This window comes from Macrobrachium nipponense, chromosome 4 (genome assembly GCF_015104395.2).
Source record: "Macrobrachium nipponense isolate FS-2020 chromosome 4, ASM1510439v2, whole genome shotgun sequence".
Taxonomy (NCBI): domain Eukaryota; kingdom Metazoa; phylum Arthropoda; class Malacostraca; order Decapoda; family Palaemonidae; genus Macrobrachium; species Macrobrachium nipponense.
The window spans coordinates 48694501-48712205 of NC_061100.1; the positions used below are offsets into that span (position 1 = coordinate 48694501).

General features: G+C 40.2%; 2 protein-coding genes across 2 annotated transcripts in view; one reads left to right on the forward strand and one right to left on the reverse strand.

The window, feature by feature from the left end:
* The window catches only part of LOC135210921 (MICOS complex subunit Mic10-like), a 45718-nt gene extending 41563 nt beyond the window's left edge, over window positions 1-4155 (reverse strand). The window contains exon 1 of the mRNA XM_064243887.1: window positions 4001-4155. Coding sequence (XP_064099957.1) covers window positions 4001-4076 — 76 coding nt within the window. The 5' untranslated portion in view covers window positions 4077-4155. The remainder of the gene's footprint in view (window positions 1-4000) is intronic.
* A 5742-nt stretch (window positions 4156-9897) lies between these two features.
* The window catches only part of LOC135210923 (DNA primase large subunit-like), a 290700-nt gene continuing 282892 nt past the window's right edge, over window positions 9898-17705 (forward strand). The window contains exon 1 of the mRNA XM_064243889.1: window positions 9898-10050. The gene's annotated coding sequence lies outside the window, so the exon portion shown is untranslated. The remainder of the gene's footprint in view (window positions 10051-17705) is intronic.

Genomic DNA, 17705 nt, shown 5'->3' on the forward strand with positions numbered 1-17705 from the left:
TTCCCGAAGGAGTCTTCTTAGGGGGAATAACTAAACCCGGTTACCAGCTGGTCGCTGCGAGAGCGGCCGCTGGCCTGGCGAGAGTCACCTGAGCGGTTCTCGCCAGCCTTCTGCTCCGTGCCGTGGTCTTGGCGCCGAGCGAACTCTGGCGCCGAAACTTTGGCTGCACGGTCTCCGAGGGAGAGCGTACACTCGGGATCTCCCGCGAACGATGAGACCGAGCCCGGAACCTGGCGTAGCGGCATCGCCGCTAGCACCAGGCGAGGAAGTACCAGAGCTAACCGATACTCCTCTGGTCCCCGTCTATCTCTTCCTTACGGAAGGGGAGAGGGCGGGCCCCGCTCCCGAAGGAGCAGGAGGACCAGCAGAAGGACCCCCCGTCCCACCGAGGTGGGACGGGCCCTTAGAAGTTCCCGAAGGAGACTTCTTAGGGGGGGGAGGCAGCCTTCTTCTTCTTCGGCTTATGGGCCTTAGAAGTCGAAGGGGAAGAGGCAGCAACAGACGAAGATACACCTTCCTCTTCTTCGTCAGCTCACGCAGGACAGTCGTCAGGTCCTCCATCCAGGCCGGAGTCGGGCCTATTGCCGAAGCAACACGGCCCGACTGCACCTGTCCGGAAGGACCTGGGACTGGGAAGACACACCATGGGCAGGACCAGCATGGACAGGCGCAGGGGACCAGGAGCGACAGGAACAGCAACCAGCTCAGGAGCGGCAGGAACAGCGGCAGCGGTAAACACAGAAGGGACAAGGGACAGCCAAGCCAGTAGCGGGAACCACATCAGCGACAGGTACGGCAGGCCCAGCCATCGCCTCGTAGAATCATCGGCAGCCAGCGTGGTACTGGCGGCCGGTCCAGGGGCGAGCTGCTGGAACAGCGGAAGTCTGGGGCAGGCAACACGAAGAAAACACAGGCGGCGGCGGCATACCCCTCCTCGGTACGGCGGCGACCGGCCCTAGAAGCGGCAGACGGCGTCACCGACACAGCATGGGGAGTGTAGACCAGCGGGGGGAAGCAGCATAAGCGGCCGTGAAGGTTGTAGTGGAGAGACCACTCCCAAGGTCACCGCCCCAGAACCTCGCTAGACTCTGCAGCAGATCGTGGATGCTAGGCACGCCCTGCAGCCGCAGTGGTCCATACCTGTCCAAGGTCGTCTCCCACGGCTGTAGCACCTGCGGTAGCACAGACAGATTAGTAAGAGGGGTTCCCTCACGCACGGGGGGAGGGGGGGGGGAGACATGCCCCACCCCGAACGGAAGGAAGACCCCAAAACAAAATACGAGGAAGCTGAGCGGGGGGGCAGGAAAGAAGACGAAGAATCGGATACCAAGGGAGTCGCGGGAGAGCTTTCCGACGACTTCCTGGCAGACCTTCGCTTCCCCTACCCCCGCACAGCAGTGAAAGTAATATGAAAATGAAACAGAATACTGCACTTGCGATTCACTTCATAGAACTTAAAGAGGGAAAAATCAATTCCCGTAAGAGCGGAAACTTGATCCATAATAATATGATGCTATCAATATATATGAAAATGAACAATACTGCACTTGCTATTTTCACTTTCACAGCAATAAATCGTAAGGATTAATTCCCGGGTAAGAGCGGAAATTGATCCAAAATTAAAATTTGATGCAATTAATAAAATGAAATGAAAAGAAAACTGCATTGCGAATCCACTTTCATTGCATTCTATTCATACAAAATAAGAGGCTCTTGCCGAGCGCAATCAAGCTCTCGGCAACGAAGCGCACAGGGCAAAAATATAATGAAAAAGAGTACTTACATCTTTCAATTACACACTTTCGCCCAAATACATGACTCGGCGCGAGTGCGCCCCGCCCTCGGCACCGAGACATAATTCAAGGGGTTCAATTCATGAAAAGAGCGGAAATCGCCGTCTCTACGGCGATAGCTACATGTTGATTCATAATTAAGTAATGAAAATGAAAACAGTGTACTTTACAGTTTCATTTTCAAGTCAAACCAAACCATTAGTAGAAAACACAAATATAAACAAAGCATACGACGATGAAGCGGGCAGAGAGGCGATGACGACGTCCTTCACACCCGCGGCCGAAAGCAAAAGTGATTCTTCACCTCTTGGGCGCGCGAGCGCGCGCACGATCGGACAAGCAGTTAACTACCGTTCTCCCCTTGTTCGAAGCTTACGACCGTCCCAGCTGCCGCTAGTTACCTTCCTATTGTTAAAGGACCGAGGGTTTGTATTACGTATCGGAACAAACCCATAGTAGACATGCTGCTTAGTTGTCAATCAAGTTTTTATTAACCAAGTATTTTTTACAAGCTAGCTATTGAATAAATTTGTATTTTTCCCAGTCAAAACATATGCCCCTCAATGCTAACTTTCCTCTTTTAACGACTTTTCTGGTCATTGCAAATTCGGCCCCATAATTATTTCTTATGGTGCGAAAACAGACAGAGGCCCATGGACCGAAAACGATTGCGTCACACTACGGCGATAATCCAGCAGTAAAACATCTTCATATATCCAAAAAGTAAATAATAAAGATATATATGCGCATTACGATTATAACAATTACATGTAGGTATAGCTGATAACAATCTGCATGAATAACTGGTAAACTGTTCTGCAATGACAGTTGAGTAATAGCAATTATTTACAATAGGTACGAAAGTCAAGATGTCGTGACGTCATAATACAGAACTTGAAAGAACGTTCTAATTCAGAAAAATAATTACTTAAATTTGAGTCAGAGTCGAGTTACTTTTTCAATAACGAATATTTTCAAATTAATCATCATAAATATGTAAAATATTGATGTTTTACTACTTATTTAAAAATTAGCCAAGAGCACGCTTCTCGTCATCTTCTACCCAAACAGCTGTTTACGCCTGGCTTGTTGTTGGTGAGAAATCGTGTTTCGATTGTTGTGATAAAAGTGCTCCAGCGTCTGTGGGTACAAGTGGTGTGCGGATTTATCACAGGAAATGGAAAGTTTGTTGACACAAGCGACTCCGTAAACAAAATCGAGATGGCGTCAATCGTTCGAAACTTTTTAGTTGTAAGTAAAAATTTCTAAAGCGTTTTGGTGAGATTTCCACTGCCGTGGGCGCCATTTTCAGTACCCTCTGTTTAAATCTTAAAATTTGGCCTTAATTTCTAACTTTGGAGAAAATACTTACTTCGAAAGGAGAGTAGAGGTCTTGAGCTCCGTTTCTCACCAACAACAAGTCGCGACTGATGCCCATCTCGGGTGTCAGGACGTGTTATAATGTACTTTTTCGGAGGGTGGCTTGCATTGATTGTAGGTGGCCTGCTTGGCCTCCTGTGATGTTCTACCCTACTAGGTACTTCGAAAGTACAGTAGAGCCCTCAAGCTCCTGCTATCACCACCAACTCATGATTGATGACCATCTCCGGTGTCAGGACATGTTAAAATACTTTTTCGGAGGGTGGCCTCAAATGCGGTAGTCAGTGGCTTGGCTATTCCAGTCGGTTGTTTCCCCTACCCACCGCTTCTTCATCAAAAGCACTAAAACTGTAGGTACTAGTAGTACTTACCTAGCCTAGAACTGCTAACCCAGGCATACAGGTGTTCAAACTAGGCTTGCTAGTAGCTACAGTGAATACCTAGTATAGGTAGCTAGGTACCAACCTACTAGGTACTAGGTAGCTAGCTATTATGTAACATACCTAGCTAGGTATAAGGTACTACATATGATACTACTAGTAGGTATCCACTTTAAATATTACATTTGACGTATAGAGACCCGTCTAAACTCGGCACCTTCAATATGACAACTAAGTAGTCTCAATTGGCATACCTAGTATGCCCTTAAGGTTGCTACAGCTAGCTACCTATTAGGTAGTAGCTACCTAGGTATAAGCTCGATCAAGAGAACTGACAGCACCAATCGCCGGGTGGCTCGATTTGTATCATGAATTGGGACTTCTCTCGCACCATCAATACATATCACATGCCAGTCTCCTTTAAGGAAAAAAAAAAAACAATCTCACCGATTTTGATGAGGGTGTCAGCAACACACCGGTCCCATTTTTGGCCTAATATATCCTCCGCCTTGGGAATTGCCATGGTTGCTCGCTGACACAAAGTTAGGGGACAGTCCGACAGAGGAGGAAAGGTTCTTCTTCTGCTTTAGATCAAAGTTCCCGAGCGTTCCCTCACTCTAAAACACAGTTTCGGCCACAATGCTCTTTTCTTGTTAGAATACAGAGGTAATGAACTTCAAACAGTTTTACTGGCTATTCTCTTTCGTATTGTTTATCCCTTCGATCAAATGGCACTGCCTCTCCTTGTTATTTACTGTTAAAATCTCTTCTAGAGATGATGCCATGTCTTTTCGAGACAAAATCTTTGTTCAGACTGTATGAATAGTGTATGCGTGGGTCGATAACGACAATCGTTCAGTGTATGGGGGCCTCTACTCTCTTTGCTAAGTTTTGTTAATCGTCTACAGCTTTACTTCCTTTAGGACATCACTGAATTGTGTTTGTTTTATTCATTGCGGATTACCCTTTTCTGAGATGAATACTTAATATAATTCTTTGCAAGTATACTCTTTAATGTTGTACTTTTTCCATTATTACTTATCATATTCAATTCCCTTTATAATGTTCCCGCTAATCTTATTTTTCCAGAATATTTAGAAGTTATACTTTATCTACTCGTTAACCCAACACTCATTTTATTTTTCTAGTTGCTTTAATCATGAAAAATGTGGATGCTCTTAAACCCGTAACTATGATGACAAAGTTAAAGGAAAGGATAAGAATCTGTAGATCGTTAAGTCTAAACAACCGTCTGAGATGATCACTGACAGGAAAGATGATGTTGCAACTGTCTTAAATGACATTCCCAAAATTGATACTAGGTCGACGAAGCACAGACATGTTATTTTAAATTTTGTAGATGATCATGAACATGCTCGGGACTTAGGAATGACGTTCAGGAAATTGACATTAAGAAGACTGGAAAATTTAAACTTAAGATCATGATTTGCAATACATTTGAAGCAGAACAGGAGGTAGCAAAAGACACGATCGAGAGAAATAGTTATTTGCAATCAATCTCCGAACTTGATAAGACGATGTCAGTTGTGCTTAAAAGCCAGCCTCTAAAGGAACGTTTCATTGGACATTGAAGTGCATGAGCCTGAGGTTAGGAAGTCTGTTCATGAAAATGGAGACAAATGAGACTGAAATGAGGCGTCTATACATAAGAGACGGATATCATGCCATCACTTAATTGCTACTATTGTCAAAGATATGGTATTTTAGGAAAAAAATTGTGGTTTAAAGGGTAAACCTAATGAATTAACACGTGGAAAATGCACAGAATGGTGTCATACGACAGAGGACTGTAGGCTACTACTACTGTTGAAATGATAAACTGCATAAATCGTCAGAGCCAAATTTAATATCAAACGTCATCGAGTGAGCTCAAGAGAATGCAAAGCTTTGGGTTATGAGATGAAGAAGATTGTTGCTTACACGGATCATGGCTACACTTGCTAATAGAAATTAAAAATGTGTTTACGTTAATATCCAAACTATAGGGAATAAAACACTGCAGGTTGGAGACATAATAACTGAAAATTCAATCGATATTTTTGCCATTGCTGAGACATGGATGAAAGACTTTGAAACTTTCAACATTGCTGAAATGGCCCCCATCTAAGGATAATTTCCCTCACGTTCCGAGGGAAGTTAGTGGGGACGGGTCATTCTTTTCGTGCACAGAGGGTGTAGGTAGTACTGATATTAGGATTGTAAAAAGAGCTGATTATCGAATAGAAACAGAGCCTAAATTCAGTACACCAAATAACTTGAAATGTGCTCAAATCTACGGTCAAATAGAACGTTGTTTCACCAACGAAAATGAAAATAATTACACCATCTATACTTTATTAGAAATAATTTTTTGTACAGTTTAACATGCATATTTATTTTTTACATTTTCATTCTGATAAATAAATCATAAGTACTATCCTATCCTAAAATTCTTGTATCTTTAACTCCATGTGAAACACCTTTATCAGACCTTGTTAGGATCTTCTATAGACCTTTCTTAACCCCCCAACAAGAACAACAGCAACAATGTAGTTTGTAGGCTTACTCCCGAGTAAGCAAAAGTGTAATGTATTACATACAACACACACACACACAACACACACACACACACACACACACACACACATATATATATATATATATATATATATATATATAATATTGATTTATTTTAAATCACGAAAAATTATAAACGTCATTATTATATGAACAAAGTTACAGCTACGAAGGAAAATTGGAACACTGGATATGCTACATACTTTCGTCTTATTACCAAGACATGGTCACAGCAACTAAAGATATACAGAAACAAGGGCCTATATACGTACACACACACACACACACACACACACACACACATATATATATATATATATATATATATATATATATATATATATACATATAATATATATATATATATATATATATATATATATATATATATAAAGGGTGCAAGTCCCAAGAATACAAAAAGGTTAAGAGGTCACAGAACGGTCCAATGGATTAACATCGAAATCTACTTATTGGTAACCCTCATTATTCTATCTCTCAATTCCTTCTGGAACATAATTATGTTCTGTTACAGAGTCAAAAGAAAATAATCCTTGACTTATGCTGTAACAAAACTATTTCCAGGAACTCGTTAGAATCTGTTCAGCTGTGTGAATATTTTTAATGTGAAGGATTATTTTCTTATGCTCTTGTAATAAAACATATGTTCCAGAAGGAACTGAGAGATAGAACAAAGAGAATTTCAATAAGCAGATTTCGATATCAATCCGCTAACCGTTCTTTGACCTCCCAACCTTTTTGTATTCCCTTGCGACTTTTACCCACCATATGTATAGTATATATCTATATATATATATATATATATATATATATATATATATATATAATATATATACATATATATATTATATACATATATATATATATATATATATATATATATATATATATATATATATATATATATATGTATATACACACACACACATATATATATATATATATTGTGCTGAAGCGGCCTAGAGTATCTGAGTCTGGATACTTGGGGGAAGTAGCCAAAGATCTGTGTCATAGCCAAAGATCTGTCTGGACACCATTAATATTTGTTAACCCAAATTGCCAAGTATCTGGTTACTACACTTACCATTTGTACTTGTTAGCGCAAGAGACCCTTTTCTTCCTGGGTCTAGGACACCCTTTGTACTTGGGGCTCAGTTTGATCAAGTACTTGGTTATTGCTTACCTCACTACAGCTAGACACCTGACACTTCATCACAAATACTAAACGACTGAATACTCTAAAGGTAACAGTGATCCCTTATAGAACTGAACAGTCAAGAAAACAATCAGTCTAAGTTCATTAAAATGGATGTGAGGTAATCTTAATTAAAGGGCATCAATCCTTCTGCACTTTCAAATCTAAGTATTTTTACTGATTCTGATTCATTTGAGGGAAACGGCATAATTACCACTCTATATTTCTATCTAAACAAAAATAAAATATAATACTGGTAGTATAATAAAATGCTCATATACATTTTAAATAAAAAAAATTATTTTTAACTCAAAATTTATAAGGGAAATTCACAATCTCAGGAAATGTTATTACTTGAAAACAAAAGTTTAATTAATTCTTGAATTAATTATTAAGCAAAATTAAATCAAAATTTATCAAGAAAATTTATTAAATTAAATGATAAAGAAATAATTAAATTTGAAATGAAATTTAATTAAATACAAATTAATTCACAAGTGTTAGATTCAAACAGTTACACAATAAAATATTATTCAAACCAATTAAACAAAATAAAAACAATGCAAAAAAATATAATGCATAATATGAAAACAATTAAAGCATTAACAGCACAAACATTAAGCATATAAAATGGACATGTCAAAAGAACAAAGCAAAAGAAAAATGCATAAGTAAAATAATTTTATCCAAACACTGTAAAATAAATCCTCAAAGTACACTTCAAAACATTTGAAAAATACCTGTATACGCAGTTGCAACTCCAATCAAAAGCAAAGGCCTGTTACAATTTCAACCTCTTCAAAATTTTCGCGAGCGCCTTCACAAAAATAATATTAATAACACTATGCTCAGATTCCACAAACAACACATATATTACTAAGAATTATATATTAACGAGTGACCACCTCATAATATAAACGTGAATTACGTTACGGTAATCTTGAGTGAGCGAGCAAGAGAGAGAAGAGATTTTTGAGAGAGAGAGAGAGAGAGAGAGAGAGAGAGAGAGAGAGAGATACTATCCCTCACACCAGCGGCTAGGTCTTGGGATCGAATGAAAAGTTCTCTATCCTCATAACCGTATGGGCATATGGGCGATTTGCATCGAGTTCAAGATGAAAACATATTACATCATCTCTCTATGTTAAACATGAATAACATCATTGTAGGGAAGGTTCTTGAAGGACTCGATGCTGCCTGGGAGGTCCCTACATATGTTTGCACGGATAAAGAAATCAGCTGGCTCAAAGTGTGAATAACAACCTTCTCTGTTACTCTTCCTCTCTGTCTTACGAACGTTTTTCCTCTCTCCGCCTTATGTATGTTTAAAAATGAAAAGTTACACTACTTTACATGTGTTATCTTTAAATATGGGAATCTGAACACAAAAACATACATTTCATAACATGATACACAGGTTCTGGGTGAATTAATCATATTACCAAAATTATAATTGCATTACAAAACAAAAATTACATTATAAGAATATATATATATATATATATATATATATATATATATATATATATATATATATATATATATATATATATCTTAAGAGGTGAAAAGAGGGGGAATGTGGCTAATAATAGTTTTAAAGTGTTTTATATAAGAACAATAAAAAGTCACATAGCTCTACTCGCCTAGAGACAAGGGGTGGTACGCTGCAAAGTTCACATTGGAGAAAAAGGTATTTGCTGAACAAGCAACTTGTCTCAGAGGTCGTTCCCCGTTTGCGAGGCATGTGCATTCGTTTGTACGAGTATTACAGGCCTACTAGTTCAGGGTACTTGTGGAAGACGCATTCTTTGTGCAAAAGAGATAACAAGTGGTTGCTCTGAGTGTCGGGAGAAAACGCCCATCGAAAAGGTAGGACACATTCTATAAAAACTTAGAAAAACTGTTACCTTTTGGAAAAGAGAGAGAAGTGTGAAAATACTCTCTTTACGTAAATACTTTGAAAAGAGTGACGTGGGGTGTCTATATAACTATTATCTTTATTACAGATGGGTCCGATTCCATGGTTGATTAGAAACGGGATTCTCTAACTGACTAATACTAGGGACAATATGACTTTTTTGGGTTTGAGGTGTAACCTTAGTCAGGAGGGTAGAATGTTACCTTACTAGGTTTCTTTATGGGTAGATTTGGGTGTTTATGCCATTATGACTTGTTAATCATTTTGTTCTTTGTTATAACCAATTGCTTTGGGAAATAAATAGTATTTTTATATTTACGCAGTCTTAATAAGCCTCGTGACATCTTACAGACATGGCACCATTGGCAACAGGTAAGAGTTCCCAGTTTGTGTAGTTTAGGGAATAAGGGGGGGCTGCAGTGGTGGCCGCGGTAAAGGCTTTTTATATATTTTTCAAGCTGTAGTACCGCTCCGAAGGGGACTGGTGACCAGCTAGAAATCGGGGGTTTCGGTTTTTTATTTTGATAGGAAAAGGGGTTATTAATCATGTCACAGGCAACTCAGGGTCACTACTGCTGATTCGACAGAGAGAAGCTGTTCCTCAGACAGTCTTCCTCTCCCAAGCCAAGTCAGTTGAATTCTTGAGATTACGGAATAAAGGTGTGTAAATAAAAAAAAAAAAAAAACGGGGGGGGGGGAGAAAAAGTTTAGTTTTCGACATATTAAAGTGTTTTGCAGTTTGCGCATGTTTGCAGTGTATGTGAATTCGGTTTACGGTCATATGAAGACGTAAGTGTATTTTCGAGTTTTTTTTTCGTTCTTATTTTTTTTCTCTTTTTATATTTTGTGGATTTTCTTTAACCTTTTGTTCTTGTTTTCATGTTCCTTGTGTTTGTGTGTGGCGAACTTGCCTGAGTGGGATTTTTTGCGGGCGAGTTGTGCCAGAGAGAGAGAGAGAGAGAGAGAGAGAGAGAGAGAGAGAGACGAGAGAGAGAGAGAGAGAGGAGAGGGGAGTTAGCTCGGAAACACCTTGCGTTCTTTTTCTTTTCCTATCCCTTCCTTATATTATTATTTTATTTTTTATTGTCATTTTCGTGGGGTTGATTTTGTGATTGGGGACGGGGCACGCTCACCTTTTGTTATCTATTGTTGGGGAAAAAATTTCTGTTGATTTTTCTTGATTGGGTTTAGTGTATATAAATACATTGATGTTATTGAGATCGGGGAAGTGTAGTGGAAAAAACAGCCTTGGGAAACAAGATAAAATGGCGGATACTAAACCGACGACGACACTGCATCACGTGACGAACATTTCTGCGGGGGTCAGCCCGTTCAAAGGGATTGTGGATGGCGCATTGTCCCAGCCTATAAATATTTTCATAGAAGGAGTTAATAACTATTTAGAGCGGGAAAGAATATAGTAGACGATGTATAGAGGCATTCAGAGAGGCGAAAGCTTGCTAGATTTCAATAAGGGAGACACCTCATATGGTCAAGGAGTTTCCAATTTACAAAATGTCGTACCTGACAGACTTGCAAGCATTTTTGAAAACAGCATATGGCTCAAAGGAACACGGAGATATGGTGAGAGACCTTCGAGGTCTTTATAAACTACGGAAAGGCACTAATAGCCTTGTAGAACATAGTTCAAAGCTGTTTGAAGCAGTGGCAGATTGGGTAGGAAAATTGAAAACATCTAAATGGGTTACAGGGGATAATCTCCCTCTAAATAATGTTCATAAAAAACTGATCTATTTTTCCCTGCTCTTACACGAGGTACCCGATGCAATAGTGGATAGTTTTGATGAAAAGGTTGAGCCTACCTCAGACGAAGAATACCCAAATAGATAAACACAGGTCTAAATGTCCCACCGTAGATAGCACAATTTTTAACGGGACAGGCCCGAGGGATAGAGTACAGAGAGACACGGAACTTTCTTCTCATCGTCTGTGTGCAAAAGTTGAGTATAACAAAAGATCGATCGATCAAAAGCAACAGCAGTTGCGTTGTTTCAACTGCAATAACCAGGACATCCAAAGAAATTGTGTAGGGTTAAATATTGATGGAATGGGTGTAAAAAGTACTGAGCATTATTGGCAGTTTTGTCGGTCTCAGATACGGAGAGATGCGTGGCCTGCACCTCAAGGTTCTGGTAATTATAATGTGAGAACTTCCCAGGCGGGTCAAACCAGAGGGCAAAGGGATCGGCGAAATTTTTGGAAGCCCGATCAACAAAAGGGTACAGGTGATTGGTACATGCCATTGTGGTCTCTGGGGGACGCCCCAGAGCCCAAGCCTATAGTCTATGGAACAGTAGGGGATGTGGATATCCAATTTTCATAGACACCGGGCATCAATAAATCTAATGGACTATAATTTGTATCAATCCATGTTCTCCAATTTACCCTTTGCAGCCCTCTACGGACGGTGTGTGATGTGGCAAGCCCATAGATTAAACACCCTGGGTTGTGTACAAATAAGGTTTGCTCTCGGTGACAGAGTGTTAACAGAACCTTTTTTGGTAATAAAAGGAATTGCCTTGGGTAATAAAATCTTGTTGGGTCATCCTGCTTGTAGAAGACACAAGATTTCGATCCATGCGGGTGCTAAAGGGATAACAATCGGGAAAATGAATTACCTCATACCATATGAGGACGTGAATAGAATGGAGGACATGGAGGTTATTGAAAGAGGAGAGGTGCTCGGTGGTATTAATGGCGGTGATACGAGTGTTATGGGGAAAGGTAATGTTAAAACACACGTTGGTGATCTGGGAGATGATTACGGGGGTTCTATCAGAGTTCATAGTGGTAACAATGATACTAACAATACTGGTGATGATACTAATATGGATGTTATTTCTGATACTAACAATGCTGGGGATAATACTGAGGTGGTAATTTGTATGGGGCGGTGGCAAGGGATATACTAACCACAAAATATAGAGGTGTTTTATTTGAAGATATTATGTTACTACCAGGTTCAAAGGTTATGGTAAAAGTTAAATTGAAGGAAATGAGAAAACCCACAGATGTGTGTGTTATTGAAAACAATGAAAAGCTCAGAGGAGTTGTTAGCATGGCATCGGTGAACAGTGTATCCAGGAATGGGGTTACGTGGGTGGAGCTATTAAACTGTAATGATACAGCTAGGAGATACCAGAAAAATACATATATAGTAGACTTCCAAGATTGGAATTGTGATAGTGGTTCTGTGGCTATCGTAGAGGGGAAACCTGAGTTTTCGGAGGCAGAAATACAATCAAGGAAACAAACATTTAGTGAACATTTGGCTAATGCGGATTATAGCGAACACGTTGAAGTGATAAGCGGGCTCTTGCGGGAATTTGGGGATACGGTAGCCTTGCAAGGTGATAAATTGGGTTGACTAATGTGTTAGAGCATAAGGTAAATTTGGAGAGCAACTCAAAACCTATTTATATTCTGCATATCGCATACCTTTCAAAATCAGAGAACAGGTAGAGAAAGAAGAATTAATAGATGGGAAGAAGAAGGAATCATTAGACCCAGTGTGTCTCCTTACAACTTTCCCTTGTTAGCGGTACCTAAGAAAGCGGTTCGGTCGTGTATGCGTCGATTTTAGACGTTTAAATGAGAAAAACGATCCCTGACGCTACCCAGTCGCGTGCATACCAGATCTTTTTGTTGAAATTGGGGGACAAATAATATTTATAGCTCAACTGATTTGGCGCAAGGTTTCTTACAGGGTCCCTCTCAGCGAGAGTAGCAAGGAATATACCGCCTTTCAGTGCCCAAGGGACACTACGAATTTACGCGAATGCCTTTCGGTTTATCGGGCAGTCCGATGACTTTTACCAGGTTGGTGAACACAGTTTTGCACGGGTTATTGGGCAAAAATGTTTTTGTGTATATGGATGACATCCTGATCGCAACGGACATGATCGCGCAACACCTGGAAGTGCTTACAGAAGTACTTAGGAGGCTTAGATTAGCGGGGTTGAAAATCAAGCTAGCCAAGTGTTCGTTCTTGAAAAAGCAGATCACATATCTAGGTCACGTCATATCTAAGGAAGGGGTTAGAGTAAATGACGATAAAGTCAAAGCAATATCGAATTTTCGCACCCCCAGATCAAAGAAAGAGATTAAGTCATTCCTGGGTATCGCCGGTTTCTTCAGGAGGTTCGTAAAAGGTTTTCTAACATAGCAGCTCCCTAACTGATGTGTTGCGGGAAGACGTTCAATTTCAATGGAAGGAACCCAGGCGGAGAGTTTTCAAAAGCTTAAAGATGCACAAATGAATCACCCGGTTTTGAAGTTTCCAGATTTTAAGGAACCTTTTACATTAGTGACCGATGCAAGCCAGGAAGGCATAGGTGCATGCCTTATGCAAAAGTTTGATTTGTGGGAAATTTCATCCTATAGCTTTTTATAGCAGGAAGTTCACAAGTTAGGACAAAGGCAGCAACGAGAAGTCCATGGCCACCATAGATAAGGAAGCCTTTGCAATAGTGTCGAGCCTATAGTTCATTTTAAAATGTTACTGATGGGGAATAAAGTAGAAGTCCTTACAGACCACAAACCATTACTCGATCTTTTTAATAAACCCGATTTGTCTCCCAAAAGAGCTCGATGGTTTCTAACTATCAGAGATTTTGATGCAAAGCTCAAATATATAGAGGGCAAATTTAATGTTGTTGCGGATGCTCTCAGCAGGAGTTTTCATGACGCGGAAGGTTTCCAGGTCACGCAGGTCATTAACGAAGCCATACAATGGGATATACCTCTCATAGAGCTAAGGCAAGATGAAGACGAGGTTTTAGCAGATGCGAAAGCATTTCTGAGAGGGGAATTAGTCAAGAAACGTTATAGCTTGCCTTTTTCGGGTTTGGAGTTAGAAGGAAATCTGTTGGTTAGGAAAATTAAATATAAGTTGAGAACCAGTGAAAGTAAAGGAGATACGACACAGATCGTAATTCCGAAAGTCCTAATTCCAGTGGTTTTAGATATAGTTCATTGCAGGTTCGGTAGTCCTCACTTGGGAATAGAAAAAACTTATGATGAGGTTCGGGCTAAATACATTTGGAAAAATATGGGTAAAGATGTGGATAATTTCGTAAGGAATTGTGCGGTGTGCAACGCATGTAAGCCTGCTAGGACAACGTCATGCAAATTAGGATCGTATCCTATACCGAGTAGACCTTTTCAGAGAATACATATGGATGTCTTAGGGAATTTTTGTGAGTCTAGATATGCGAACAAGTACTTGCTAGTGATAATAGATGAACTTACAAGGATAGTAGAAATTTTCCCACTTAAGCATAAAATGGCCGAAGAAGTAGCCATAGCATTTTTCAATGGTATCGTTTGCAGATATGGTTCACCCGAAGTTCTATTTTAACCGACAATGGGAGGGAATTTGTGAACAAAACCTTGGAGTGTTTAGCTGAATTCATGGGAATACAGAAAGTAACAATTATTCCATACAGACCCGAGGCTAATGGGTTGTGCGAACGAGCAAACAGGAAAGTGCTCGAAGCGCTCAGAAAAACGGTAGGTGGTAATGATAGAAATTGGGACAGATATATTAACGTTGTTAGACATAGCATTAACACCATGGTTAGCGATTCAATTAAAACGTCCCTTTGAAGCTTTGTTTGGTTATCCAGCGCGAGGCACATTTGATTTGTTAACTACGCCTCACCAGGGGGAGGATACAGTTGAAGCGCTGATATCCACAGCGAGAGAGATATGGTTCAGAAGAGTATTAGTAAATCATCTGATCCCAAGATCAATGTCGGTGATAAGGTATTTTTAAAACTTAACGTGAGAAATGAGTTAAATTACAAACTAGGCCCGAAGTTTGAAGGTCCTTTTAAAGTCATTGAAGAGAAAATTGGAAATAGGTTTGTAGTTTTAAATGAACGAACAGGTCAGTCGAAGCTAACACAAATCTCGAAATTGAAAAGAATTGGTTGTGGCAATTAATATATGATCGCGCAATTGCATTCATTTTTCCTTTTTCTTTTCCTTGTTATCTGTTTTTGTAATTTGATGACAGAATGGCTTCGCATTTTTTCCTTCTCCTTTGTTTCCTTCTAATGTTTTTCTCTCTTATTATATGTAAGTCTGCGGCGTTTTGGCGTAAGATTTCGGGGTTAATATTTTTCGGCAAATTTTTGCTTTAGCTGAGAAACGGGATGGTCTTTTTAGCGTGGGGTCAGTAATTAAATAGAGGAATTATTTATGTCACCTGAGTGGTGTTATTATTAAGATGATGGTTTATGTATAATGAGATGGTTCTGCGAAGTGTGCTTACGAAGTTCAGTACTAAACATTTTTTTTTGAGAATCACGAGTTTCTAGCGTCGCGAGTCTGAATTGCTGCAATGCTAAGCACCTGACGTGTTCATAGGTGGGTTTCTTTTTTGCTAAAGTTGCTGTAAGGAGTCCGGTTGCGAACCTTCCCCTTTGGAATTGATTACTCTGGGGATTTGCATGGTTTTCGGAGATGCTGAGTATGACATTTCACGAGAGCGTGTCATGTAAGGGGATTTTTTTTTCTTGTCGATAGGGTTGCTGCGCTAGCAGATTCTGTAACGGTACACATTCCGTTTTGGGAAAAGATGTTGAATATATATGTTTTTTTTTCTTTTCTTAACGTCGTGAGAAGATTAAACAACTGACAGCTTTTCCTTTTCTTTTCTTTCTCGTTATGTCAGATGCTGAAATATTGTATAAATCGTCGCCCCTGGGATAGTGGCGCTTGCAAAGACGAAGTACGCCTGGGTTCCCGGAGTGCTAATTGAAGAAGACCACTTAGTATGGTTATCATCTGATAAAATTACGCTGAGCATCGAGTTCGAAAGTTTGGGTTCAGCCAGGTTAGAACTCGAAGGATCGCGAAGCAGAGTCGAAGGACTGATAAACACGTTAGACGAACTTGAGACTACAAGAAACTTGTCTGCATCACTGGGACGTCTTTTAACGGAAATTAAAATAACTGCAAACAGGGTCCAAGGCAAGATCGGGGAAACACTCACTTGGGTCCCAGAGACAAAACCAGTTGGGGGAGGTACCTGACCTAGAGACAGAAAAGGGCAGTGGCAGTTGTTGGCGGCGGGGGGTGTAGCTATTGCAGCCATAGCAGGAGGTGGCAATAGCGAGTTTGGGTGAAGGTTGGAATATTAGAGGCGTAACTCGCCGAACAACATGGGAAAGCTCTGAATTCTCTAAGAGGGAGAGGGAGAAATGAGAAATTAGAAAAATGGATTTAATGAGTTGAGGAAATCAAGTAACATATTACACGCAGACCAGTAAAAGGGATCCGAGAAGACCTAGATGTCACATAACACATTTTTCACATATACACTACACTGTTGAATATTGAAAAAGAAACAGAATCTTTGTTGAATGAGATCAAAAGTCAAGTAGAAGCAATTATAGCAGCTTCACAAGGGAAAATTTCGAGGGAAATGTTGCCGTTGGGAACTTTGGAGTCAACCTTAAAAGATGCAGCATATGAATGGGGACCAAATATAATTTTTACGGGGGAATTACTTCATAAATACTAAGGGGTTTTAAAGGTACAGTTATCTGATAAGAGGTTACTTGTTGACATACCTGTTAGCGATAAAAAACCATTTCACAGTTATATACTTAGGCCATTTCCTAGTTCTTTCCAGGGGACGGTAGTGGTGGTTTGGACGGGGTAGAGGTTATGTATATATTAGGTGAGGAATTCCAGTCCTCAGCAGTTGACTATGAACTGGGATGTGTGTTAGTTTACGATAGATATGTGTGTGAAAGTCGGATATTTACTCTTCGACGTATTGACCTGTCAGGTTGCGAACTAGAATTAGCTCACGAGGACTTACCGACTCATTGTGACTTTAGAGAATTCCCCGATTCATACCAAGTAATATCGACGGAGATGACGACAGCGGTCTTCTGCATCAGAGCAAGATTTCTCTATGTGCAACGGAGACAACAATTCACTTGTTCTACAGGGATCCCAGCTGTTTGACAGTTCCTGCAGGATTCTTACAGACTTCTTCATGGTACTTAGTCGGCGTGTTTACAACTCGTCGATAAAGGTGTTTCACCGACACCTACATGGAAGCCATAAGGCGGTTCGAATCCCGCCTACAGTGGAGTCCGTTACAGTCCCGCCACTCGAAGATAGTGGTGAAGATGAACCTTTTTTTTTCGATGACCGCTATACTATACCAATAGTAATGATCATGTTAGGCGCTATACTGATCACCATTTGTGTACTTGGAGTCCTTAAACTTTTATGCATTCGACGAAGCACAAGTGCTCCGACAACGGAGGTGGCTCTAAGTCATGTGGTACATTGATACATTGGGCATTAGTTCCCGATATGGTGTGCGATGGGAGTGCATTATTTTCTTTTTTGAGCCAGCCTCTGGTTTTATATATATTGTAAGATGCTTGTGTATCTAG